We start from the raw sequence: 27,912 nt of genomic DNA on the forward strand, positions 1-27,912 counted from the left end.
AGAGGACTTCTCAGGTTCATAAATATTTTGTTTGGGGCCGTAATTAGCACTACCCAAAGGAGAGGTGCAGGGACGGCGTTGGAGGCATTGATGGACGTTGTATCTGGGATCAGCAGCAGCCATTGCTGGCTTTTTTTTGCAGTTGCCCCAAAGGGGAAGTGGTATATGTTGAAGAGCTTACTAGGCTACTGTTTTATATTCTAATAGCTATTGGTGATGCCCAGCCACACAACCGTGCCACAGTATAACTGCAGGCATTGTAACAGCGGAGGCTGGTCCACTATGCCAAATGGTGCCCAGCCCCACCAACCTCAGCCAGTGCCCACCTCCCTGCCCTTCCTATTGACCACCCCCCAATCCAGGGGGTGGCAATGACTGCCAGCTTTCTCCTCCTCTTAGTCTCAGTGTTGTCCTTGTAGAACTCAGCAGGGAGGAACATAGAGAGAAAGCTAAATTTAGTTGCCTCTGTCTGCCATTGCCTCTGGCTCCCCCTTGCTGTTCTGCTCCTTTCCCTTATGCCCCACCTGTCCCAATGGGCACCAGCTACCACTGCATTTAAACTGGTATCAGTCTTATCAGACTGAATTAAGTTGTGTCTTAGTAATGTGGGCTTTTCCTTGGTTTATTTCTAGGGGCTGGGGAACCTTTGGCCTTCTGGTTGTTGAACTGTGGCTTCCATCAGCCCCAGCCCTGCCAGCCCAATGCTCATCAGGGATGATGGGAATTGTAGTCTAACAACAATTTGAGGGCCACAGGTTCCCCGTCCCCACGTTAAGCATCTGATGAAGTGGGCTATAGTCTGTATTAGCTTATGCCGTAATGAATTAGTCTCGAAGGTGCCAAAAGACATTTGGTTATTTTGCAGCGTATTCTCTGGATGGTAAATTATGTTTCACTTTTAATCTGTGATTCATTTTTGTGACTTCTGACAGTTTTGTCCTTTTCAAATCTTTGGAATGATGTCTTTTCACAGCAAATGCATGCATCATCGTACTTAACATTTACATGTTCTGTCACAAACCCTGAAGTGTGTGTAAGGTGGGGTTCGGGGGAGAGAAATGGGTTTTGGCCAGTAAAATGCCTGTTTGAATTCCTTATTTTAAAAAAAACGTTATTACAAAAGTGAAGTGGGAATGTCGAAGTTTTTCAAGAACTAGCAATTCTTTGGCAACTTAGAAGACTTAATGCTTTGGAACATGACTTCTCATAAGTGTCTGATGGCACCTTAAATACTAACTACTTTATTATGGTGTAAGCTTTCAATGGGACGCAGGTGGTGCTGTGGGTTAAAGCCTCAGTGCCTAGGACTTGCCGATCGAAAGGTCGGCGGTTCGAATCCCTGCGGCGGGGTGCGCTCCCGCTGCTCGGTCCCAGCGCCTGCCAACCTAGCAGTTCGAAAGCACCTCCGGGTGCAAGTAGATAAATAGGGACCGCTTACCAGCGGGAAGGTAAACGGCGTTTCCGTGTGCGGCTCTGGCTCGCCAGATGCAGCTTTGTCACGCTGGCCACGTGACCCGGAAGTGTCTCCGGACAGCGCTGGCCCCTGGCCTCTTAAGTGAGATGGGCGCACAACCCCAGAGTCTGTCAAGACTGGCCCGTACGGGCAGGGGTACCTTTACCTTTACCTAAGCTTTCAATGGACTACAGTCCACTTCAACATGGGGGGGAGTAGCAGTAAATAGTTTGGTCAGGAGGTTAGGAAATGCAGAAAAGTACTGATTGTGATAATTACATTGCTAATCATGCCCATTCACAAAAGCAACAGTTGTTGATAACACAAATAGCCTGGCATTGGTAAGCCAACTAACACACATAATACCCATTGAGTGTTTTCATTTAACCAAGGTCCTTAAGCCAGCTCTGTTGGGAACTTTACATTTCTAATAGAAAACTAAACAATCTCTATGAAGAACAAGCTGCACAACCCATTGATACTTGGAAAAAACTTTCCAGGAGATGTTTTTAGTAATACTATTTCTTATCCCTCCCTCTCCCTCTCTCTCTCTCTCTCTCTCTCTCTCTCTCTCTCTCTCTCTCTCTCTCTCTCACACACACACACACACACACACACACAGAGCGCATTATCCAGTCATATTCATTGCATCAGATAAAGAAAATCTAGAACAATAAAGCAAATGAGTTTAAAGACTATGGGTTGTGTCCAGTGCTTGTCTGACTCAGAATAGACAATTAGAATTAAGGAACCTTCATTAGGATTGTGCCTATTAACTTCAGTGGATCTCCTCTGCATAGGCCTAGCATTGCTACAACTTTAATTTATTACTGTATCTGTATAGTAACAGAAAGCTCTAGATCAAGCTATTTGCATTTACATGGGGAAATGCTGCAATTCATTCCCCCCCCCCCATTTAGTGATCTACTCTGTTCCTTCTGCTGTGTTCACTTGATTTTAATTTTTATTACCAAGATAATTTGCATGAAAACAACATCTGTGTTTGTGCTATGCTGCTGCTGTTGTTGCTGTGGCTGCCTCCCTGTTGGAAACCACCAGCCACAGTATTGGGACAACCTATTGGGCCTTCTCTCCAGTCATTCGCATGAGCTTGTTTAATGCCAGTGTCCTTCTCCCTTTTCAGCCTTCTGTTTTTATCCTGTCTTTTCGTTTCTTTCTCTCCATAAGAAGCTGCCTTACACCATGTCAGGAGGTCTCTCCCATCTCCTTTTAAACCAGGGGTTGCCAATCTTTTGGAACCAGTGAGCACATTGCAATTTTTGAGAGAGTCCTGGGAGCGCCAGAAAATGGCTGCCATGAGGGGCGTGGCATAGTCCAAAATGGCTGCTGTGGAGCGTGGTGTAACATAGCATTAGAGAAAACTACCCCGATTATACTTGCCATAGGAAATCAGCTATGTACTATACAATACTGATTACAACACACACACACACACAAACACAGAGTCCAGTAACAACAGCAAGCAATCCTCAGTACCAGGAAAAATACACAGGGTGGCTGTATAACACTTGGCTCTCGTTTCACATAAATAACTTAGAAGGTAGCTACATAATTTGCCCCATAGCCTTCTCTCTATGAGAGTTAAGTCTTGCTTCTTTTCTTAAATGAACGCTCAGAGGAACTGAAGGAAGGTGAGGACAGGTGACCTCACCTAGGCCCGAAGTCACCCCCAAAGCAGGCTCAAAGCTTCTCAAAGCTTTTCAAAATCATTTTTCTCAGCAGCTAAAAGGCATTAGCTAAGCACCAGAAACATTCCGCTTGCTGTAACTAAAAAGATTGCAACAAAGGTAGGGAACACAGTCCATTGTTTCTCAGGCCTCTCTGATGCCTTCTGGCCTTGCTAAAGAACCACATTGCAACTTACTTTCTGTCCAGGAACCATGCCAGAACAAGAGATTGAAACATATCTGAACACTCTGAAACCCCTTTCCTGGGAAGGGTGCCAAGAGTCCCAATAGTCCCAAGACAGCTTTCTGTTCATGCTCAGAGGACTCCTGAGGGAGGAGAAGGGAGGAGGGAACTGGAAAGGGGTATATATGCTTGTGCACATGATTGTGAACTCGTGCATGCTTTTTGTGACTTATCACACTTGCTCCTTCTACCAGTTCATGGATGGTAGAAATAAAACCTTTTTCTCCGAAACTATTCCTTGAGTGTCTGTTGACTCCCACTTCCCTTTCCCAGGCGCAATATTTTTCCCACCCGAGGGCAAAGCCTCATAAGGCTACAGAACCTTCCCAGGGTACCAATGAAAGCCTTTGCAGGTGCTAGCTAAAGGATCATATCTTCCCATATGACCCTACCCAAGTTATGAGATCTTCAGGGAAAGCCTTTCTTTTGGTCCCACAACCTTCACAGGCACATTTGGAGAGGACATGAGAGGTCCTTCTCAGTGTCTGCTCCCAGACTGAGGAATTCCTTCCACAGGAGGCTAGCCTGACCCTCTCTCTGCTTTCCTTTCATTGGCAGGCAAATAAATGCTTTGTTGTTTGGTCAGGCCCATGGCATGACTGTTGCTGCAGGATCTTTTAATAGTAGGTGTTGTGTGTTTTCTTCTCTTGTTGTGCTTTTAAATCATTTAAAGCTGTTTTGATTCATTGCGGTTTTTAATATGGGAACTTATTTTTAAAAAAATTAAAAAACAACAACAACATTTGTATCTGATCGGGGTTTACTTAAATGTATATGTTTTGAATTTACATTGTGAGCTGCCTTGGATCCTGCATTGGGAGAAAGGCAAATAAATTAAATAAAACAAAGAAGCAAACTAGTATATAATTGATATAAATGCACAGTGTGAAAGTAATCTTTGTCATCATAAGCCATTATGGTACACTGATGATGATTTAAAGTATTTATACCCTGCTTTTTAGCCAGAAAGGCTCCCAGGGAGGTTTGCAGATTAATGAGAGCAACACAGTCCGTGTTCTCTGACGCCTAAAATCTAAAAAGACACAACACAAAAGGAAAGGAGGGTCCAGAGAGGAGAAGAAACAAACTCTGCTATCAAATTCTTAAGGTGATAAGATTGTTAGAATAACCTGCTTGGATGGGAGCTGGCTGCTCAAGTTTGAAAACTGGCCTTGGATGTAACCTGGAGACCAGATGTTTCTGGAAGTGGCTGTAATATGGCTAGAATTTGATGACCTTGTAGGGTGGGGCCTCAAGCTTTGGGGGGCCTACCTGGAATCTGCCAGTGTCTTATGTGAGCCTTGGGCAGGCGGATATCCAGGTTCAAATCCCCACTCAGCTATGAATTTCACTGGATGGGGCTTTGGGCAAGTTTGTTGTCCTCATTTCACAGAGTTGTTGGGGATAATATATACCAGCCCTCTGCCTAGAACAGCCCTTAGCTCCTTGCCAGAAGGATAAGATACAAAAAAAATGTAATAAAATGGCATCCTCCTAGTCACCAGCCTTTATAAAAAACAATCAATGAACTTAGGTTGTGTAACTTTGGCACACTGAGCCGTGTACAGTGGCTGCTTCCACTACCAACCCCTCCAGGTTTTTATTATTATTCAGCTGTCATGAAATGCCGGATATTGCAAAATGGCCTCTTATTAAAACACAGATGTGTCAGCTGGCTGGGCTATTCAGCGTGTTTCATACAGGGGAAAGTTGCTTTTTTGCTCACTCCCCCCCCCTTTTACATGCTAGTGATGGGCTGTTGGCAGACCCGCCAGCTATCAGCTCTGCACCTGGACAAACATACAAATGGAAAGGTTAAACAGAAGCCGGAAGTTAGTTGGGAGGCAAAGAATAAAAGGGGAAAGAAAAGCTGCTATTGAGAAAGGGGACGTGATGAATGGTTTAAGTAGCAGGCACAGTGAAGAGCTGAGGCCCGCTCCTAATTAATGGAGGAGGGCCTGGCCGCCAAGCTGAGCGTTTGCTCTAGTGCCTTGGAACATTTTCCTGCAGAATTCGGAGGGCAGTGGTTGTGCTTGTGTCAGCCAGGAGGAAGTTCTCTCGCTCTCTGGCACGTGGCTTTGAAAACGTGCCTCTCCTTGCATGCACTCTTGACTTAAGTGCACTTTCTGAATGCCTGCACTTGGTTCAAATTCCACCTCTCTACTTCTCTCTACTTCAGTCCCCTAATCATGGGGTGCAAGGTGCAACTAGGCAGTGGGGGTGCGGTTTATAATCTCACGGGAGAAAGGGAGGCAGCTTCAACTCTCCCCTTCATGGCACAAAACTTCGCTACAGGTAGCCCGAACCTGTGTAAGATGAGGGCTAAGGCCCAGTCCAAACCAAATAGCTCATCACATGGGAACACCCTTCTGTGCAGTGTGCTAGTTCAGACTGCGGTCAGTTTGTCGCATGACTGATTGCATACATTTGCCTAGAAGGCCTGTTCCAGTTGCCATTGGGCCACAAACGTCTGGTGCAGGATGGATATTACCAGTTTAGAAGGAGCTTGCCGTTTGTGTTGTCTGCATTTGTCCCACATCAGCCCTGGTAAACTCTCTTTGCAGGTTTTCAAAGCTGTTCAACTTGTAGTGACAAGTGAGGCGAAAGAAATGTACCTTCAGAACCACATCCTCTCTCATACTGCTCCCACCTCTTTAAAAAAAAAATTGGCCATGAGTTGTATTCAGCGTTAGTCCTGCTCAAAGTCAACCCCGTGAGTTGTATCCAGCCTAATTATACTCCAAGTAGACCCACTGAAATGATTAAACCTAAGATGGAAATGCCCATTAATTTGAGTGTATCTACTTGTGAGTGGGACTCACTCTGGATCTATGCCGTTGAAATTAATGAACATCATTAACTTAGATTCATTGATTTTCAGTATGTCTACTCTGACTTAGTTAAATGCAACACTACTCTGTGGCTTCAGCCTAATTTATGTCTGACGGTTGCAAACATTTTTTGTGGGCAAGTAACTTTTCATGGGCTGAATTTGCAAGGTTGTCATTCTCAAGAGTGATGGACTATTTCACTCCTCAGATAGCTTTGGCTGGGGAGGGAAGCACTAAGATCCTAATTTCATCGCTGCACTGACTCCATACTTCCAGACCAAGCAATTCAGTTGTAGAAATAGCTGCTTTCTTTTCTTTACTGAGTTGTGCAGCTTTGGTGTCCCCCCCTCCTTTTTTTCTCCTGAGTTGCATGTATGAGGGAAAGTTCTTGTTATGAGACCTTTCAAGGGGGTCCGTAGCAGCTTGTTTGCAGTTTAACAGCAGAAACATTACAGTGATGTTTTAATATCGCTTCTTGCGCAATGCCACTGCAATCAGAAGACACGCAGGTTGAGAAGGCGCTTTGAAAGCGGCAAGAAGAGCTGGCTCTTCTAAAAAAGAGAAACGGCGGGTAATTTGGAGAAAGAGGCAGACAGAAGTTGCCTCTGGAACTTGTTCGCCTGCCAGTGCAATGTAGCTGTGGGTTGCACTGTAATTCTAGGGTTGGACCAGTTTCCTGAAGGCCTGCAACAGGAACCTTTATTTGATCAAAAGTTTACTGGCTGTTTCCTAGATCATTAGGAGAAGGGCCATGGCACAGTGGTAGAGCATCTGCCTTGCATGCAAAAGGTCTCCAGGTCCAGTCCCTGGCATCCCCAGGTAGAGCTGGGCAAAGACCCCTGTCGGAGGCCCTGGGGAGTGGCAGCCATCCATCCTCATTTATTTTTGTGCCACCTTTCCATAGGAAATTTTGCTGGAGGCATCTCAGAACATTGGGAGGAGGGGAATGACATAATTCACTAAGTTACGAAATGTTAACAAAAGTTAAGCAACAAATTAATGGAAATATTAAGATCTATTCAATAAAATTAAACAATCCTCATGATTCATAATAAGGTATAACAGAAAAATGGGGGGGGGGCAACAAAAACAATGCGCCACAAACACTACCCAATCCCAATTCGTCTCTAGGCGTCATCAGCAGCATGTTTTTTTTCTGGACTGTCACCAAGGTTGTCCCCAGTGCCTTCCACGGCTGCTTTTTAAGCTGGAATCAGTCAGGGCTCTGCCCTCCCAGGCCAGATGGAAGCAGGGCAGCAAAGTAGCGAGCAGCCTTTCAAAATTTGAAGGTGAGATCTGACAATAGTCAGATCAGACAACACTGAACCAGATAGGTCCTGTGTTTCCTGGAGTGGCACGTTCACAGCGTGATATATGGGGAGGCTTTTCTGGGCCACCCCAGAATCTGGGCTACCCCACGGTCTGAATGAATCAGGCCTGGGCAATCCATGGCCCTCTAGAAGTTGCTGGACTCCCATCAGCCCCAACCAGCATGACCAGTAGTGAAGAGTGATGGGAGTCCAGCAACAACTAGAGGACACCAGGGTCCCTATTCATGCTTTAAATTGACCCAGCAGCTCTTTAAAATTATTTTTGTTCCCATGTAGCTTGTAAATTCTATCTAAGGGGTTATTGCTGTTTTTTCAACCTAGAGGGTAGCAGCTTCAACAGGTTGTGGTTAAGAGCATGTGCTAGGAAGAGATTTGATGGAGCATAGTGGGCCAGAGACTTAATAGAAGGTTCCTGGAGTCTCTTATTTTGTGGTGCAAAAGTGGGGCTGATAATACTGGCCTACTGTACAGGTTTGTTGTAAAGGCTACCACAACATAATTTACATGAGGCAGTTTATAAGTTGCTCTGAGACTTGTTTTTTTTCTTTTGAAATTGATGGTTCTGTTTTCAAATGTTTACAGTGGTACCTTGGGTTACATATGCTTCAGGTTATAGACGCGTCAGGTTACAGACCCCGCTAACCCAGAAATAGTGCCTCGGGTTAAGAACTTTGCTTCAGGATGAGAACAGAAATCGTGCAGCGGTGGCGCAGCAGCAGCAGGAGGCCCCATTAGCTAAAGTAGTGTTTCAGGTTAAGAACAGTTTCAGCTTAAGAACGGACCTCCTGAACGAATTAAGTTCTTAACCCAAGGTACCACTGTATATGGTTTATATGTGTTAGTTGTTGTTAGCCTTGGATTGCCTTTGTGTTGGAAAAGTGAGGGTTGGGGAGAATAAGGAAAAGGCTTGAGCGAAGAAAGCGAGGTGAGGACCTCTTGGTAGTTGGGCCTTGCAGTCCTTCACAGATCGAGGTTTTGCACTTCTGTCCTGTTGCACAAGGCCAGCTTATCCCAGTGACCCTTGGGAGAAGTTATCTGTGAAATGCTCCATCAGACACTCTGTTTTCCAAGCAAGCTAAAAAATGGCATTTCTGTGCAAGTTTGTAGTTAGCGCAAGCCTCCAGAGTTCTCTGGGTACACTTGTTCAGAACACAGGCAGAGGGCTGTAGCTGCCGTGAAGCCTCCTCTCTTGTGTTTTCTGACTTCTCATCCTCCTCCTCTGAGGCATTGCCCTTACATGCTTAGGCCAAGCCCCTGGCTTGTTCTCAAGCCAACCCTTGTGCAGCTGCGTCATGGATCTGTACGGAAAACAATAAACATCTGTTCTGACTGAAATGTGTTGTGCAGGTCAGTGAACAAACATAAGCAGCCTAGGAGAGAGCTGCTCCTTATTTTTGCTAAACATATCCTACAAGAACTCACAGTGGGGCTTAGCTCTCGACAGTTTCTCCTCCCTACTACAAGTCATGTTCCTTTAAATTCTGGCTGGATTTCCTCACCGCAAGACATAGAAAAGAAAAGGTTCTGCAAATTCTTTGACATAATAACCTTGTGTCCAAACAAAGTACAAGAATAAGGCAATACCAGACCTTGAGGAGTTGTCAAGAGTCTCTGATGAAGTATATGCAAATGGTTACCAGGTGAGGTCAGGTGGGGGAGCAGGTTCACCTTAAATTCAGCAGCATCCTGTCCTAGCCAACTGAATTGCTAAAGAATTTTGGGCTAGCAAAACACTCTCAACCATTGTCCACTCTTTAACTGAGGACACAGTATTTATATATGTGCAGAAAGTATTTTTGTTTAGGCAAGCTCAGTTGGAGTGTGGTGCCAATAATGACAAGGTTGCAGGTTCAATCATTCAGGGTCCTTTCCAACTCTGTGATTCTGTGTGTTTTAATCTGTTGTTAGCTTATTGTGGGTTGTTGTTTTTTAGTGTTCTAAATAGTTGCTTTTAACTGTTTTTGCTGATAACATTATTGTATTATTCTTTTAGTACAGTGGTGCCTCACAAGACGAAATTAATCCGTTCCGTGAGGCTCTTCGTATAGCGGTTTTTTCGTCTTGCGAAGCAAGCCCATTGACAGCTTAGCGGATTAGCGCTACAGCTGTCAAGCGGCTTCCAGCGATCAGCTCTTAAGCGGCTTATCAGCGGAACAGCTGATAAGCGGCTTAGCGGCTTAAGAAAAGGGCAAAAAAAGCGGAAAAAACCCCGCAGGGGGATGCAAAATTTTTTTCGTCTTGCGAAGCAACCCCATAGGGGAATTCGTTTTACGAAGCGCCTCCAAAACGGAAAACCCTTTCGTCTAGCGGGTTTTTCGTCTTGCGAGGCCTTCGTCTTGCGGGGCACCACTGTAAACTGCTTTGAGGTGTTTTACAGTCAAGCGATATATAAATCTTGTGAAACAAATAAGATGCGTGGGTCTGGGTGAGAGGCAGCTACTGGCTGATTTCTTGAATCAAGGCAATTTTTGCTAATGTTGCCCTGAAAAGGAGCAAGGTGAGAGAGGTGGTTTGAGTGTGGATGCTATTGCAGTCTGGACACCATTGTGCCAGTACCTCAGGACTATGGATGTGTCTTTTGCAAAGCACATGTCCCAGTTTCTTCTCCAGCCAGTCTGGGCACCAACATTCCTGTGAAATGAAATAAGTTCTGTCTCAGGATTCAGGTATGACTTCCCAAGTTTGTTTTGTGGGTTTTAAGGAATAAGGCTTCAATCCTAAGCATGCTTACTTTTAAAAGCTGACTCCACCAACATCAGCCTCACCGACTTCAGAGAAAATAGGTTGAAGCAGTGTTAGAAACTGAGATATGAAAGCTAGGAACTAAATGGCACCTTAAACGTAGGTTATGGGTGCAACAACGGAATGTCTAGGCGCGCTTTTTAAATAACAAGAATGCAAAGCTGAAAATGAATGAGCTGCAGCTCAAATATTGTGTTCATTTTACACATGGTCTAGTCTTTCCCCTGCCCACCCCCCTAATATTCTTAAGAGGGTCTCTTCTCCAGTCTTCAGAGAATAGCTGGAAGTGGGGTGGCAGAAAACGGTCCTCCTTTCCTTCCACTCTGCAGTTTTAATCTGAAATCTTAGGCCCAGTACTGCACTCAGAGCTCAGAAACTGCTTGCACTAATGAAATTCCCTGTCGCAAAATGCGCCTAGAGCAATATGAGTTTTGAACACAGGGTTGAAGGTAGAAAAGTGAAATACACCCCCCCCAAAAAAAACCTTAAGTAAGGGGGGGACTGATGCCCCGCCATCAAGTATCTGTCCATCCTTAGATAGACGCAAACTGCAGCAGGATTGAGCAAGGATGGTGGCACCCAGGCTCCCTGTGGTTTGCATGAATGACTTGGAGAAGCATTTTGAATGAACAAATGGAATGGAAACAGCACTGATTTGCTACTTGGAATAAGTGTTTGTTATGACAAGTGTAATCTAGTTTTAATTAGCAAGATGCTTCATGGTGTGCTCCTCAGTGTTCTGTAGTCATTCCCCACCCCCACCCACCAAACTAATGAAGTTTTTAGTAACTCACAGCTTTGTTCAAGCACTGCTGAATTTATAAAGAATGGAGATTAATGAGACTCTCTTGCCTTAATGCTAAAGCAAACTTGAGCCCTGCTTAAGACGCAATTAGGATAGTGTTTAACTTCGTATTTTAAAACCAGATGGCGGAGATGGAAGAAGCCAGCCCCTGTGTTTTACGTCTCCTTTGCAGAGCTAAGGGAGGGGAAAGGGATCCCTCATTTAAATTAATTGGATTTGACACAACAGAAAATACTTCATGCTGTGGAGGAGGCAGTGAAGTCCCAGCTCCTTTTTTAAAAAATAAACATCTCAATTTCAAAAGCTCGATTGTGCTTGATAATTCCCATCCTCCAAATAAAACCTATGAAATATAAGGGTGGTGGAGGCTTTTTCTCCCCTATTTGGCAGCCATTACATGCCTCCCATGCAAAAAAACAAAAACAAAAAATCCCTCACAAAAGCATTTTTCTCTTTAACAGCCCTTTCCCTGAGCTCAGAAATGGATTTCCCTCCAGCCTCTGTCATTCAATTATCACCTCGGGAAATGCACAGATATAACTGATGATCCCTTTAAAACAGCCTGCAGTGTTCCACACACCCCTCCCAATCCGTCTCGTCTTGTCTCGCTCCCATCATTAAATGTAACACTGCCGCCGTACATTATATAGGGTGACCCTGACGGCTGTCACTTTGATGCTGTGCAGAGATAATAAGATTGCACATGTAATGAAGGGCAGATAAATAGGAAAATGTTTACGGGATGGAGCATGGTGGGGTTCGAACAGCTTTATGGTTTCCTCCCCCCCCCCCCTCGCTCTCGCTCTCTCCCTTTGCAAGCCCAGAATTGTGGTTGTGGTAGGTGGGGCAGGGAGAGATAGAATGAGAATGAAGAAGATAGCAGGCCTGGGAGGCCAAATGACAGTGCTATGCTAATCCGCCCCCCCCCAAAAAAAATCCTGACATAAAGCATCCAGCTTCCTCTAAGTTGAGAAGCCAACAGTGGGGTCATAGCAAATACATTGTCAACAGCCTAGCACTGTAGTGTTGGTTTTTTGGAAGAGGAAAAAAGTGTGGCATGCCAGTACCAACATACAATGGACAGTTATTCAAGGCTGCTAACCTGATTCAAAATTATCTAAAGCTTGTGATCCTTAGGTTGCATACCAAGCAGCCGAATCACTTTTAGACTGGGACTTACTTCTAAGTAGCCTTCTTTAGTGTTGGGCCTCCAAGAGTGAGTTTGCATAATCCGAAGACTCAACTGGGCTTGCTTCCCTCATCTGTATTTTGTGTCTCTCTTTGAAATGGGCATGTAAAGCAGGTTTTGAAAAACAGAAATCCCTGCTTATAGCTTGGATCAGGCTTCTTTCTCTGTCTTTCTCTCTGTGTATGTGTGTGTTTTAACTATCTTGTCATATGGTTGCACTTTTTCGTCTTTTATTTTTGGCTTGCTTCTCTGTGCTTGTTTGTGTGTAAATATATATTCAGCACCCGTGGAACTGGAGGGGAGTGTTGTCTGCCTCCCCTCTAGATAATTCTGCCAAGCATGAATGTGGTGGTTTTATGAACTTTCATTTGCTCTTTCCCTTCTCCCTTTCCCCTACCCTCATTATAAGCAAATTATAGTACTGTGAAATCTGTGTTTTTCCAGTAAGTACCACTATTCACATCTTTGCTCCAGAAAGACTAGAGTTGAGGTCTGACCCACCCCCGAATAAAATAAGGCCCCAAACTCTCCTCATGACCCTATCTGTGATTTCCCAATAATCCGGATTGTCATCCTGTTCCTTGAGGAGAATCCAAATTTATAGGTTACGGAAGAACAATCCCTCTGTTTCCCATTCAGAAGATGATGGTGGATGGTTCAAATCCAAAGCTACAGATTTTTTTGCCAAACCACATGAATCAGGGAGTCACCAGTGCGGTACCCATGGGTGCAGTGGTGCTGTTTGGGTATTCCACTGGTGCCCGCAAAGCCACTGAGACCACCTTCCTTACTGCCCCTTTAGTGTTGTGAGGCATTGAGAGGGTAGTTACCATCCCCCCCCCTTGAAAAGTACATAGAAATGAAAGAGGAAGTTGGAAGAGTGACACTCTTCCACTTCCTCTTCCAACTCTTTGTGCTCTTCAAGGCTAATATTAATTCTACTGGATCTGGTCTTGGAAAAGCAAGATCCCTTGGAAAAGCAAAGTGTGCACGCATGCATTCACTCCCTTTGTCTCTCATCCAGGAGAAGGAAGTAACCATAAGGGATGGCACCCATAGGACTGATTCAGAAATCCATATGTGACCACGGATGCCATAACTAGTCTGAGGACGAGTTGCATGTGTTGACTGTGTTCACACATCAAAGTAAGCCGGAAATCCTGGTTTATTCACATGCTGCATGGGAGTGAGCAAGGCCCCTTCTCAGCCCCTTGGCTTCCCCCTTCCCGTGATCAACTGAAGAAGACAGGATTAAGCACTTAACCATAGCTTCCCATTACATGCGAACCCAGAAACTAAGCTTAACAGTTTCAAAAAAGGAAAAGCCAGAATATGGAGCCATGGTTTAAATAGCCTGGCTTGTTTGGTGGAAGCTGCAAGCCATGGTTTCAAGGTTCAAACGTAAGAGGAAGCTAAAACTTGAGTGCTGAATCTTGGCTTGTTTGTCCACTTGCTCAGAAGGTGAAGGAAAGCAGCTAGGAAGGGGCTGCACAAACACATGTGCAGCTCATGCATATCCTGGTGTTTTTTTAAGCCAGGATTTTTGCCTTTCCGTGATGGCTGTTCACAAAATACAAGCTTTCAGTGTACAAGTCCCTACTCAAAACTTTCCATTTCCATAGGAGTGGAACAGGCTGGTTTTTTCCTTTTGTTTATTTGGATACCAGCTTCTTGGGTGCAGGCAGGCAAGTGATAATGAATGCTGGTTTAAGAACATAACACCCTCATCTCCAGATAGGGCTGGGAAAGACACCTTCATGAAATGCTGGAAAGCCATGGCCAATCAGTGTTACATCTATATGGTACAGAGCTAGGTGGATAACTTCATTGAGACAGCTTCACACGTTCATAAATCAACACATGTGAACCATACCAGTTCATAAAGGACAAGGCAAGATTGGACACTGAAACATCATTGATTGCAGGTTCTGCTAGAACCTAGGAGGGGAATAGAAGAGGAAAGAGGTGCTTCAAAACTGCAGGTAGTTTGTTGGCCTGTTTTTACAAATCGTCACTATGTCCCCTGCTGAAAGCCAAGCTATAAATCCTTTGGGCATGCACACAATCCCATCTCCTAGACCACAAACTGACTGTGTGAAATGGCTTTGGGTGGAAGGACTTGCTTCTGCACAGGCAAAGGAAAAAACTGTGACCCTGTTGCTTCACTCTGTGGAATCCTTTAATGATGGATGGAATTCCAAGTGAGATGGTTGATTCTTTGACCGCGCACTCCTTTGGTCATTACTAACAGCACCCTTTATGTATCTCCCGCTGAATTGACAAATATGATAGGATTAAAGGGCTGGAGTTCCTTCCTTCCCTCTTCTAGGTGGAATCTGGCACACACAAAACCAAGCAACTTGAGATCATAGTGGTGTTCACACAAGGCGTGTGTGTGTGTGCGTGCGCACGCGCATGCGTGCATATGTGGGTTGCCACTCACTTGGCATCCGGGTCGCTGATAACCACACGTAAGAGTGAGTGCCCAAATAGGTGCCAGAGAACTGAGTTAAACATGACATCAAGGACACAAAATACACATGGGTAACACTTTACAACAAGCTACAGTGAGCAGCTATGACAAACGTGTGGCAAATCCTGGCAAGTGAGTCAAACCACATATTTTAGGGGGCGGGAGAAAGTGTTAAATTAGGGTTACTAGCAAGTCTGACCATGAGAAGTTGATGACTCCAGATGGAGCAGTCAGATCCTGAGTATTGAAGAAAAAGCTTCATCTCGTTAATTATCCCACTTATTTATTTTTAAACAAGGGGTAGTAAGTTGAGCCTTATCAGGCATTTGGGTTTGAATGAGAAATGAAGTATAATAATCTTGAGCTGTCTTCTAAGAATAGCGGAAAGAGAACCCTCTGAGAAAGCTGTAATTTTAACATTTCCCACGTATACGTTTTATAGCGTGTTCTAAGATTGTGACATTTCGGAGGAATGCCCTAGGAAGTCATTTTGCCTCAGGTGGGGGAAGGGATTTTTTAATCATGTGTTCTTATAATGCTGCAGGAAATCTTAATTGTTTCTTTAAATGCCTCTTTTTATACTCCTAGTAAGATATTTCTGGGGATGTGCGGAGTCCCCACAGACCCAGGGTGGACATTAATCAGCCCTGCTGTGCAATCTGCTGAGACTTGCTGCTTAATTAGAACAGGCACAAAACTATTTGTCACCACTGACAGACGCTCGTGGGTGAAGGAAAAAGTGGGGATAACGCTCAGGACCATCACCCCTTAATGAAACGAGGCTGAAGCTGCCACTGAAAGAGCACAAATTGGTTTGTAAAGTTGGTTGCCCTTTGACTTCCTCTATTCTTCTTCCTTGGGCCTGCAAGGCAGTTTGCTAAATCCAGAGGAGGCCTGGCCAACTTGTTGACCTGCCAAGCCAAGCACAGACATCACCTATGTATCACAACCCACCAGGAACTGGATAAATCTCCTATTCTGGCCATGATACCTGATGGCTATGTTCTGTCTCCATTGCCTCTGAATATCAAGTGGTGGGGAAGAGTGCCATTCTGCTCAGGTCTTGTGGTCTTCCCATAGGTATCTCTTTAGCCACTGTGAGGTCTACAGGGGTGCTTGGCCTGAAGGCCCCATTAACCTGAAAGTTAACTTTCAAGGTTTTGTTTTGAGTGAGGCAGCAGCTGTCCCCACGGCAATGTGGTTTGATCTGAAGCTCTTTAAGAAGACCTCATATTTGCAGAACTGTAACCGAAAGACAGAATAGGCTTCCTTAATATCCATTACTAGATTCAGTCTTTCCCCAGGAAATTGCCAACCTTGCTCGCTGCAGTTCTGCCTCAGTCACACAGCTCTCAAACTTCAATCTTCAGAGTTTATTAACCAAGGTAGTCTTTATTTACTATGAATGTTGATGGGTTTCTCTCCCGGTTTGGAGAGAAAGAAAGAGAATGCTCAATAAATGCAGAAGGATATCTGCAGAACAATTTAAACGGGTGGGGAAAGAGCTGCTTCCTTGGTCGATTTTTCCTGCCTTGGAGAGCCCTCCTCGTCCCAAGCCAGACCCAGATTCTTCCCGCCAGACGTATGATTTTTACTGACAGGAGCCAATAAGTGCAGAACCTTTTATTCCAGGTCATTCCAGAAATTCACTGTCTCTTCTTCCCTCTTTTAACTTGAACCATGATGCTTCTGGTATCATCCAGCAGTGATCGCTATATCCATTGACTGGTTGCTGAGTCTTATTATGGCTGCGCATTGCATCTCAACCTCTCTCTGCTTTTCTTCCCCTCCTCCTCTTGGTAGAGTTATGCCCTCGGGAAATTAAAGAGCAATTATTAGGGACTTGTTTGCTCTGTGATGCCATAAGAGGTACTTGAAAGGTAAGCTGATGCATTCACGTGGCGGGCTGTGTGTGTGTGTGTGTGTGTGTGTGTGTGATTCTTCCGTTCCAGCCCCTTAGATTCTGCAGCACACACTGTTAATCCTGTGTTTACCTAAGGCAAGACTTGAAACATAAACGCACCAGCACAGCTTGTACTGTGTATTTTCCATTTGAGAAACCACCGATAAGGATAAGGAGGTGCAAGAAAGCAAGGCAGGCAACACTTAAAGCCGAGAATTGCTCAAGGTGGAGTAGTTTTATTTTAAAAAAAAAAACCCGCTTGGCCCTGCATTTCATTGTTCCAGGCAGATTACAAGATGCACTTAAAAACAGAAAATGGAGGTGGACAAAAACCAGAAGCCTTTTAGCACCTTAAAGACCAACAAACATTGCACCTGTTTGGAGGATTATAATGTTCTATTTACGCTTTTGTAGGCCGCCTCAAGCAGAGGGGTGGCATTAAAATGTTTCACATCTAATTTAGTCACAGAGAAACTAAGAAGTGAATCCTACACCCTTATCATGAAAAATAGGGGCTGAATTAAGCAAATGTTGCATCTGCTGTAGAACAGCACCCCCTTGGGGAAGGACTACAGCTAGCTGAATAGATTTGATCCCTGGCACCTCCAGATAGGCTGGAAAATGCATCTGCCTGGGATGTGGGGATGAGGTACGATACAGTGTTGTGTTTGTGCATGTTTTGACATCTTTAGTGCTGAGCCTTCCCTTGTCCTTGTAGGTCTCAGTCCTAGGTGTTTTATTTTCTTCCTTGATGTGATGCCATTGAGACCAGCAAGGGGTTGTTTGCAAAAGGGCTTTCAAACAGCCCTGCATTGGGCTTTTGCTATGCTTGTGTTCCCATCTGGGGAATTAACCTGCACAGCCAAAACACAATCAATTCTGTTGTCGTTTACCTGTTGAAGTGGCACCAGTTGATTGACAGGTAGACATTGTCTCTTTAAAAAAAGAAAATGGCCTCACTGACTGAATTTCATCCTCTAGCAGGCCACATCCTCTATAATCGAGCACACATCATCATCCTGGATACTGCCTTACCACACATAAGCATAATCTCTCACCACATGAAATACTTGCATTTTCTGCTTATGAAATGGTATATTGACCAGCAGTGATGATCAACTGGCTTGTTTTTTTGGGGGGGACAGGGACGGAAGTGTTGGAACTTCCCCCATTCTTATCTGTCTCTTATTTCAGAGCTCAGAAAATGAGGTTCATTTTTGTCGACGTTGCCACCCTGTGTCACACGGCCATCACTGCATAGTGTGTGACAAGGGTGGCCTATGCCCACTTTTCATGTCACAGGAACCTCATGGGATGTGGTGGATGGCACCGAACAGCAAGTCCCGCTCACCTGTAGCAGGGTTCTAAGATTGGGCAATGGCCAAGGTCTCATGGCCGAAATCGCCAGGGCATGTGGGGGATCATTTAGTGCAGGGGAGGTGAATCCTAACTCCAGTAGATGTTGTTGGATTCCCAACTCCCATCTGCTCCAGCAGCATTTGGAGGACACAAGTTCTCCAGCCCTGATTTAGTGGCATCTGTGAAGCGCTGGGGCTTCATGCTCCATTACTGACTCCTTGGTCCACCATCCCTACCCATTTCCCCCAAAGCTGCAGAGAGCTCCCAAGTTGGCCCATTAATCACAGCATAAAGGGGAGGGCATTGGGACAGAATCTGAACAAAAGGTAGAACAGAGTCATGATTGGGAGAAATCTTTTGCGGTTGGTAGATGAAGGCAGCTTCCCATCACAATGGAAGAGGGCTGGAGAGCATATTCCAATCTGAGTATCAGCCCTTCTGGTCCATGGCGAGATGGCTAGGGTGAAATCGGAACAAAATCACACTTGATGCTGAGGCTTATTCACAAGTGACTTTGATGTATTTCTTGCCTGGGAACACTCAGTCACTGCCATGAAAATATTTTTAAAAGAAAAGAAAAAAAGACTGAAGGTAAGCTGGCTTGACTGGGAGCATATTTTGGAGCTAGAAAAACTGTGCTGAACACAAAGGTTCATTGTGGCAATTTTGGTCTCTCTTCGGTCCTGGAACCGGGTGTCAAATCATCCTGTCTTGTCTTGCTAGCCATAGTTGCAGCACAGAGATAGGAAGAAATAGGCAACGAAGGCTCCTTCCATGTGAGATCAGCAAGGAACAAAAATGCCCTTTGCAAGGCTTGTCCATGCCTGTTCCTGTGTTGGCTTGTGGGCAGGAAAAAACAACAAGCCATACACTGACACCACTGGCTAATTTGCAAAGCAGCCCTTTTTATAAAGGGCCCTTTTGATCAATGATTGCCGGTGTTAATGTTTCAGTAGGCTATTGATTTCTGCAGCTGCTTTTTGTTCCCTGAATTTATGCACGATGGATGGGCTTTCAGTGGCGTGCACACACTATGCATGTTTGATTAAAGTTCAATTGACTTAGACTCTCCCTCGCAGTGAAGCCGGGAGCTGTTTTGCCTCCCCTGTTTGGAGAGCCAAAGCTTTCTCAGCTTGTCCTTTTGTTTGTGCTCAAGCTCCTGCCACCCAGGCAGTCACCAATATGCTGCTGCTAATCTTCTCCGATTCACTTCACTCCTGCATTTAATTCCTTTGCTAGACATGATAGCCTTTGATAGGAGAGGCCACTAGGAAAGCCTGGGGTGGGATTTGTGTGCCACTGAGCCTGCTGGCAGAGGTTTCTAATGTGTGCATAATGTGTTTGTGTGTATTTAGGGTTTCAGAGATGGATCGAGGGTTTTTCTCACAATTCACAAACTTACGTTTTCAGAGGGGTAATCCTAATAATCATTCATTAAGTGTTTTTATTCTAGATTTTCATGGTGACCTTGCAGGGTGACTTGTTCAGAAATGTGTGTAATACATGCATTTATTACCTTATAACTGTCTCAAGGCAATTTACATATCAGATAATTTTAAAAAGGAAAGGACCCTTGACAGTTAAGTCCAGTTGTGAACGACTCTGGGGTTGCAGCGCTCATCTCACTTTATAGGCCGAGGGAGCCGACGTTTGTCCACAGGCAGTTTTTCTGGGTCATGTGGCCTGCATGACTAAGCCGCTTCTGGCAAAACCAGAGCAGCGCATGGAAACACCGTTTACCTTCCCACAAGAGCAGTACCTATTTACTTGCTCTTTGACGTGCTTTTGAACTGCTAGGTTGGCAGAGCTGGGACCAAGCAACGGGGATTCAAACCGCCTGAACTCACCCCGTCACAGGGATTCGAACCACCGACCTTCCAGTCGGCAAGCCCAAGGCTCAGTGGTTTAGACCACAGCGCCACCCGCGTCCCATCAAATAATTAGGCACTGTTAAAAACGCAAAAACAATAATACATTTAAAATAAGACTTGAAAGCTTCAAGTATGTGATAGTCACCCTATGTAGCGTGTTCACAAGAACCCTATGGGTTTCAAAGAGTATCACTCTCACAGTTCCCCAAATTTACATTATCGCCTTGGAAGGTGGTAGACTTTCTTCCACTGGAGATTTTTAACAGAGGTTGGATGGCCACCTGCCAAGGATTCTTTAACTGTGATTGCTGCATTGCAGGGGGTTGGACTAGATGACCTGTGGAGTCCTTTCCAACACTACAGTTCTGTAATTGTAGGTCAGCCTAATCTTCATTAAGGGCTTTTATCATTCCAGCTTTTGCAGGATAACCGGGGGGGGGGGGGGGCTTATCCACACATGCATGTAACACATCACTCAATGACATAACACCTGCTGGCAGGTACCTAAAGAATGTGTGAAGGTTGGCATCCTCAGCCCCACTTGTTCCACCTCAGCTTTCCCCAGTGTCACATATACAGTCATGGGGCACCAATTGGCAGTGGTGGACTAGGAAAAAGACATTGGGATTGTCCTTGGTAGCGGATGAAAATGTCAGCCCAGCATGCAGCAGGTGTCAGAGAGTCTGTTAGGAAAGGGATTAAAAGTAAAACCTGCTGATACCTTGGAATCTGTGGTGCAACTGTACTTGGAATAAAACAATACAATTATGCAGGGTATGGAGAAAACAGAGAGAACTTTTCCTCCCACCCTCCTAATACCAAAGCTGATTGGGACTGTCCAATGAAGGCGGACTGCAGGGAGATTCAGGACAAGCAACAGAAAGTTTTTCACACAGTGAGTGGTTAAACTATGGAATTTGCTACTGCAGAATGTAGTGATAGTACATACAACGTAGACAGCTTTAAATGGGGCCACCAATCACGATAGCTGTGTCTCCACTGTTTGAGACATTATGCTTCTGAATACCAGTTCATGGGTATCACCGATGCAGAGAGTGCTGCTGTCGCACTCAGGGCCTGCTTGTGGGCTTCCCAGAAGCATTTAGTTAGCCATTTTGAGAAAAGTCCTGTTCAGGTGCTCAAAGAACATGCGAGGGCATAAAATGTGTTGTGGGCACAGAGTTACGCGCACTGTTCCCGCCACCAGTATCTCCATCCTCTCTACTTTCCCAAGTTGAGCAGGAACATAACATAAGCATTTAAGAGCCTGGCTGCTGTTTTTAAAATATTGTGAGAATACAGGGTGATAAAAGTTGCAGGCTTGTAAGGAATCATGGAGGTGGGGGCTAAACAATGGCGAAATCCACCCCAATCTCTCTCCTCCTCTCCAAAATAGCACAGTAAATGATTGGGGCCAAACTGTGATCTAGATTCATACTCATCGGAGCCATATTTAGGACCATTGTCTCAGGGCACCCATCTCCAGACCATCCCAGATACAGCTTAATCAGGCTGATCTCTGCCCTCCCCCAGCCAACCACCCTGCTTTTGCTGCTTTTCTGCAAATGACGCCCTGAAAATTCCATGATTCAGCTCCTTCAAGAACTCAGTTGTATGCGGATTTGTTTTACCTTGTGTTCAAGGGCTGCTTGTCAGTAATATCCATACTTTATGTATATAAACATTAAGCATTGTGCTTTTAGATATGAGTGGTATGCCAAGACTGACAGCTTTAAAGGTGGTTGTTTTTTTGTGTGTGGTTTTTTGCACATTGATTGGTTACAGTGGACGGTCATCAGCAGGTTTCAAGGGAACTGAATTATCTGGATGCCCTTCTTACATTTTCTAGTTACTGTATTAACATCCATAGTGTCTGCCTCAATTTCACACATTGCCCTGGGGAACATGTGTACACAGTGATGCACAGCACAGTAGCCTAGAGACTGACTCTGGAGGTCTCTGGTTTAGATCTCACCGATGCAACGAACTCACTCTTTAAATCTCAGCCTCAGCATCCGTACCAGCTTACCTTACAGGGTTGTTGTCAGGATCCCAAGTAGATAATGAAGACCTTTGAAAACTTTAAAATGCTTTGCAAATGTATAGCTGCAATATAGGGTTGCATCTCAGTTCAGCTCAGAGTAGACCCATTGAAATTAATATCTCTTAAGTTAGTAATGGAGATTAATTTCAGTGGGTTTACTCTGAGTAGGACTGACATTGGCTACCACTCACAGTTAGTGTTTGCCTTGCAAAAATGCACAATCTCCAATCTGTAGAATCCCTTGTTCGTAATGCTGTGCCGTACACAGTCTCCATACCTACCTATAAATGTTCATGCCTATTTTCCATTGTGCTTGCTTACGTAGTCACAGCTAGCACACAAGCACATACCGTATTTTTCGCTCTATAACACGCATCTGACCATAACACGCACGTAGTTTTTAGAGGAGGAAAACAAGAAAAAAATATTCTGAACGAAACAGTGGGTGCATGATTTTTATGGTTCATGCTGTGGCCACAGACATGTGATCTGATGGTGAGTTTGGGGTAGCCCAATGCAAAAATCCTGAGGATCCATGTGGATCCTTGCTTTGTAACCACGTTTTAAGTGGGGAGGGAAGGAAAAGCACTCAAGGGAGCACGCTTGGAGAAGGAGCTTTTCGGTGAGCTGAGCGGGGAGGAGGGAGGGAAAGAGCACTGTTGCTTTAAAGGTATACTTAAGCTACTTGCCCTGTGCCTGGGTTTTTTCCATTTAACAGTTTGCAGCCTTTTCCTTCTGCTCCTTGTTTTGAGGCAGAATAGATTTGAGCAAGTGAGGAGGACTTGGATTGCAGGGGATTCACCATTAGCTGTGTAAAAGCGCTCCTCCTTGCAGCCTGAGTGATAAGCAGCCACCAGCAGCAATAGAATGGAGCACAAAAAAGTGGTAGGGGCACTAGGACCCAGACAATGCTCGAATCTATCCTGCCTGAAAACAAGCTGCTCCCTCCCAGTCCGAAAAGTACGGTACTCATAGGAAACTGAGTCAGACCTCTGATCTATCTAGCTCAGCATTGCCTGCACTGACTGGCAGCGGCTCTCCAGGGTTTCAGGCAGGGGTCTCTCCCAGCCCTACCTGGGGATGCCATTGGGGACAGAACCTGGGACCTTCTACATGCCCTTCCCCTACACACACACACACACACACTCCTTTAGGTCAGTAGGTGCCAAGAGTTTATGTAAGACACAGAACAAGGCTGAATTCTTTCCAAAATCAAATGCTTCCCTGTTGTTTATCCACGGCTCCTGGTGTCACATTTCTCGTCTTCCAAAAGCCTGAAGCCATGTTGCAAACCCCTCGCAGGAGCTTTCCAGGTTCACATTTCCACTTAGCGGTACCGCTGCTGGCCTTCCGTCTGTGGCTGGGAGTTTCACTCGTGCACAGACCCGCAAGACGTGTCCCAGGGAGCATAACGGGTTGAGGTTTATAGGAATTTTTAGATCGCATATAGGTTCAAAGAGGGACCTCCCCCCCCGCCGGCGCCTTCTCTTGTGGGCAATTGAGGTGCATTTGTTCTGAGGCTGGCTTTCAAGAGGCTTCCTTAGAACACCTCCCGTTCCCTTTGCAACTTGAAAGAGGCAGCGCCTTTTACCCTTGAGGCAGACAAGCCGCTCGGAAATGATGGGGTTTCAAAGCAAAGCGAAAGGAGATTAAAACCACACACTGCGCTTTAACTTGACATTACATCTGCTAGTTTGAATATCATCTACTCCAGTTTTTGAACGTAAGCCAGCTTCATTACGCTGCGGAATTATCACAGACTTCTCTTGGCATGCGCTTTTACTGCCTAATTATCTTAACGTGGCTGTATATATTCAGATTAGAAAAGAATAGATTGCTTTAATACAGTTTCGGGTGCTGTGGCTGTAGCCTTGTCTTTAATATGTTTTAATCTCAGGTGTGTTCCCCCAGCCACGAGTCTTAGGGTGGCTTATTTTTTAATATCCATATATAGCATAAAGCTGTGTGTTCCTCCCTTTTGTGATGGTAATGCCCTCCAATACCAAACAGTAGAATCTAAGTACCAGCTTGAAAAAGGAAAAGAAGCATGACTACCTTGTATAATATCATTTGGGGCAGGGGCCTATGCCACGTCTTCTAATTTGCCATCCCAGCCCAAGAAACTAGGCACTGTTCTGCAGAGACTTCCTTGGACGATCAATTTTTTAAAAATAAAAAAATCTTTATTGTCTTTCTTTCACTTCAAATGGCTCTCCAAAGTGGCTTACATGAAACAATGAAATATAATTGCATTAGGGCTGCTTCTTCCACCTCTGACACACCAGTGACATCTAGCTCACAGCTGGTTTTAACTTTGCAGACCCCTCTTAGGTTGACTCTTGTGGTTTTCGGCAGGCTATAACAACCTTGTGTTCCTTTTACAATATCCTTTGGCAGCATGGTTCTTCCCCATGCAACCTGCCCTCTCCACCGTGCTGAGTTGCTGCCATGCTCGGTCTTGTGTGGAAGCATCTTGATGTGGAGAGAGCAACCGGAGTGTGCAAAATCCCCTTGCAGAGACGGTGAAGCTATTTGCCTCATTTATCTGCTACCTTAGCAAGAAAGCAGCGATATCATTAGCGCCCACTGGGGACAGGAGTGCTCCGTGGCCACCTGCCCCTTGAAAGCAGCTGTGCTTCAATTCACCAACACACACCAGCCACCCCTTTGGGTACCAGGTTCATTCCCCAACATCCCTAGCCGTGAGGATCAGATATGTGGTCGTGGGAATCGCCTCTCCCTGAAGGTGTCAGCTCCCCTCGGTCCCAACCCAAAACCAGGCTGGCAAAGATTAAGTGGGGAAATAGTCTGGCCTGGTATAAGTCAGCTTCTTGGATCATCTGTTTCCCATTTCAGGGTTGTGTCCGGCTACGTTCTACTCCACATTCATTGAAGTTAATGAATCTAAGTTAGTCGTGGCCTTTCATTTCAATGGGTGTGCTCTAGAGTAGGGCTAGCATCAGATGCAACCCACCAATAACTAAACCCTAAACCTCTGCACCTTTTCTCTTTTCCTGGGTCATTTAAATGTAAGAACTGCCTTGCCAGGTAAGATTAAATCTGCTTGCCCATCACTCTGTTCCCAGAATTGGTGGTCCAGATGTCTCTGGGAAGCCCGCATGCTGCTCTGACAAACCTTGTGATTCTTTCTCCATTTCCAGGGAGAATTGATCACCTTCTATTACTACTGGAAGAAAACCCCCGAAGCGGCCAGTTCCCGGGCTCACCGCAGGCATCGGAGGCAAGCAGTGTTCCGGAGAATTAAAACTCGAACGGCTTCCACTCCAGTGAATGCTCCCTCCAGGCCCCCCTCCAGTGAATTCTGTAAGTAGCAGGCTTAAAAGCAACACATTTGTCTCTTGTTTAGATGCATGGGGCTAAAACAGAAGGTAATGGCTCTTTGCCTATGACCGAACGCGGCCGGGAAAATGGAGTTCAAGCCCTCGGCTGCGTTCGCCCTCTCAGTTCATTATCCCTGCGGATGGCAGGTGCCTGGGATCAGCAAGCGATTGGTTTTGTGCTGCGCGGGAGGAAGCTCAGGCAATAAGCTGCTGGGGAAATAATAGGCGAAGCTTCACCTTGGCTATCGAGGCGATTACGTTTGCCCCGATTTGCATGGGAACGTTGCACTTAACTCCAGTTCTATCATTTGCAACATAGAACAAAGGCCCCACGTGCAGAACCCCAGAGAATCAGCTACAGTCTGTGTGGCACGGACATGCAAATGCATTGCTCCTGCAGAACAGCCACTGCTACAGGTGCCACGTAACTCCTGTTTCCCCTCACACCCCAGCCAGTATAGTCAATGGTCAGGGATGATGGGAGTTGGGGTTCAGTGACATTTGCAGAGCCACGGGTTCCTCACTCCTGTGTACTTGTTGAAAATGGGGAAACACTTTGTGCATCTGATCAAAGCTTCTTTTGTGGCCTAAAAAATCCCTTAGCTCTTTCTTTCTTTTAATAAAAATTATACACCGCTTGACTATAAAAAAACAACCCTCAAAGTGGAGTAAAACAATAAAATTATAGGCAAAAACAACTATTTGAAACATTCAAAAGATTAAAATTGGTGGCAGATTAAAACATTCATCGATATTCTACATAGCTGGGTAGCCTCATCTAACAAAAATGCATTTAGGAGGCGCCGAGGAGAGTGTAGCGAAGGTGCCTGTCTGCTGTCAATAGGCAGGGAGTTCCAAAGTGTAGGTGCTGCCACGTAAAAATACCTATTCCTTATAACTGCAGAAGAGATATTCCAACAGCCTATTGTGGGGGAAACACAGGTTCTCCAACTGTGGTTTAGGGATAAAATGTATGAGCAGGGATGAGGAACCTGTGGCCCTCCAGTTGTCCCTAGATTACAGCTCCCCTATTCTCTGACCACTGATCCTGCTGGCTGGGGAGGATGGGAGTTGGGAGCCAAGCACCATTGCTTCATTCAACTTCTGCTTATTTATCTGGTTCCATCTGTGCAGGGTGCGGGTAAGGACACTCCCTGCCTCAACGGGATCTTACAGTCTTGAATAGACACACGGTCTGTTTTGCAGCCTAAAATGGTTATCCTCCTTGGCCATGAGCCATGCTGGCTGGGGCCGATGGGAGTTGGAATCCAAAAACATCTGGGAGGGCGGCCGGTTCAACCATCCCTGCATTAGGTTGGGCCAGAAAAGTTCACTGCTCATCTCTGCCCTCCCTTAAATATCTGTCTGCCAACTTGGGCTAACGCTGTACACATGAAGCAGGCTCCAGCCTATTAAAAGCGCTACCACAACAAATCTGTTATTCGTGAAGCTGCCCTCACGTCTCTTTCCTTCCAGTTTTTTCTTTTTTCTTTTTAATGGATGGTTCTGCTGCTGCTGCAACAAGATGCCACAGGAGGAGCAACGCCAAAGGAGGGGGAACTTCCTGACTCTTAAGTTATTTGCTCTACCCTTCTCTTCTCTCTTCCCTCCCTCCTTTCTGTGCACTTAGTGGATCTGAGTTCAGCCAGTGAAGATGACTTTGACAGCGAGGACAGCGAGCAAGAGTTGAAAGGCTACGCCTGCCGCCACTGCTTCACCACCAGTACGCACCTTTGCATGGGCACGGGGCTGGGGGCGGGGACTCTTTTTCCAGCCTGAGGGCCACATTCCGGTGGTGGGTGAGCCAGAGGCAAAGCGGGGATGAGCGACAAAGGTGGCTCTTTATCATTGCACAGTAGAAGCCAGAGATTCCTACGTGCACATCTCTCCGTGCAGGCAGGCGAGAGGCATGAGAATTCTGAGGACCCAGGCAGAATCGCTCAAAGAGGGTGTGGCATAGGGCTGTTGAGGAATGCCTGCGGGGAAAGTCCTGAGGGCCAAATAGAGAGGTCTGGAGGGCCGCATTTGGGCCCTGGGCCTGAGGTTTCCGACCATTGATATATTGTTCTCTTCTCTCTGCCAGAGTGCCCACCTTAACTCAAGGGCTTATCGGAGTCAGGGATGTTTTCTTAGGCCCTTTGTACCATTGTTGCAAGTGTAGCAGAAGCCCTTGTCATCCTTAGGTGAGCTTGTCTAAGAAGCTGTACCTTGAGCCGCCAGGATTAGAAAGGAGGGCTACAACCTCCCCTTTCGGATTGTCTACCCCACCCCCCACAACCCAGGGAGGTTTTGCCTTTGTGAAAGACTAGGAAACTGTCTGCAAGTGAACTAGGAAGGGGAAACTGCCACCTGCTTTGTGAAGATTCTTCCTCATTCTTTCATCACCTGTATAAGTCAAGCCAGAAGTAAAATCCCTGTAGCGCAGTTTGAAGCAGCATATAAGTACCGTATTTTTTGCTCTATAAGACTCACTTTTTCCCTCCTAAAACGTAAGGGGAAATGTGTGTGCGCCTTATGGAGTGAATGCAGGCTGCACAGCTATCCCAGAAGTCAGAACAGCAAGAGGGATTGCTGCTTTCACTGCGCGGCAATCTCTCTTGCTGTTCTGGCTTCTGAGATTCAGAATTTCCCCCCCCTT

The 27,912-nt window shown here is 45.6% G+C and overlaps 1 protein-coding gene across 19 annotated transcripts in view; it reads left to right on the forward strand.

The window, feature by feature from the left end:
* Window positions 1-27,912, forward strand: part of RERE (arginine-glutamic acid dipeptide repeats) — a 350,074-nt gene that overhangs the window by 298,273 nt on the left and 23,889 nt on the right. For all 19 annotated transcript variants that reach the window (XM_081923414.1, XM_081923418.1, XM_081923419.1 and 16 more), the window contains 2 exons: window positions 25,095-25,257; window positions 26,905-26,997. In XM_081923414.1, the coding sequence (XP_081779540.1) occupies window positions 25,095-25,257; window positions 26,905-26,997 (256 nt within the window). The remainder of the gene's footprint in view (window positions 1-25,094; window positions 25,258-26,904; window positions 26,998-27,912) is intronic.

Source organism: Podarcis melisellensis, assembly GCF_964234715.1.
Source record: "Podarcis melisellensis genome assembly, chromosome: 8".
Lineage (NCBI taxonomy): Eukaryota > Metazoa > Chordata > Lepidosauria > Squamata > Lacertidae > Podarcis > Podarcis melisellensis.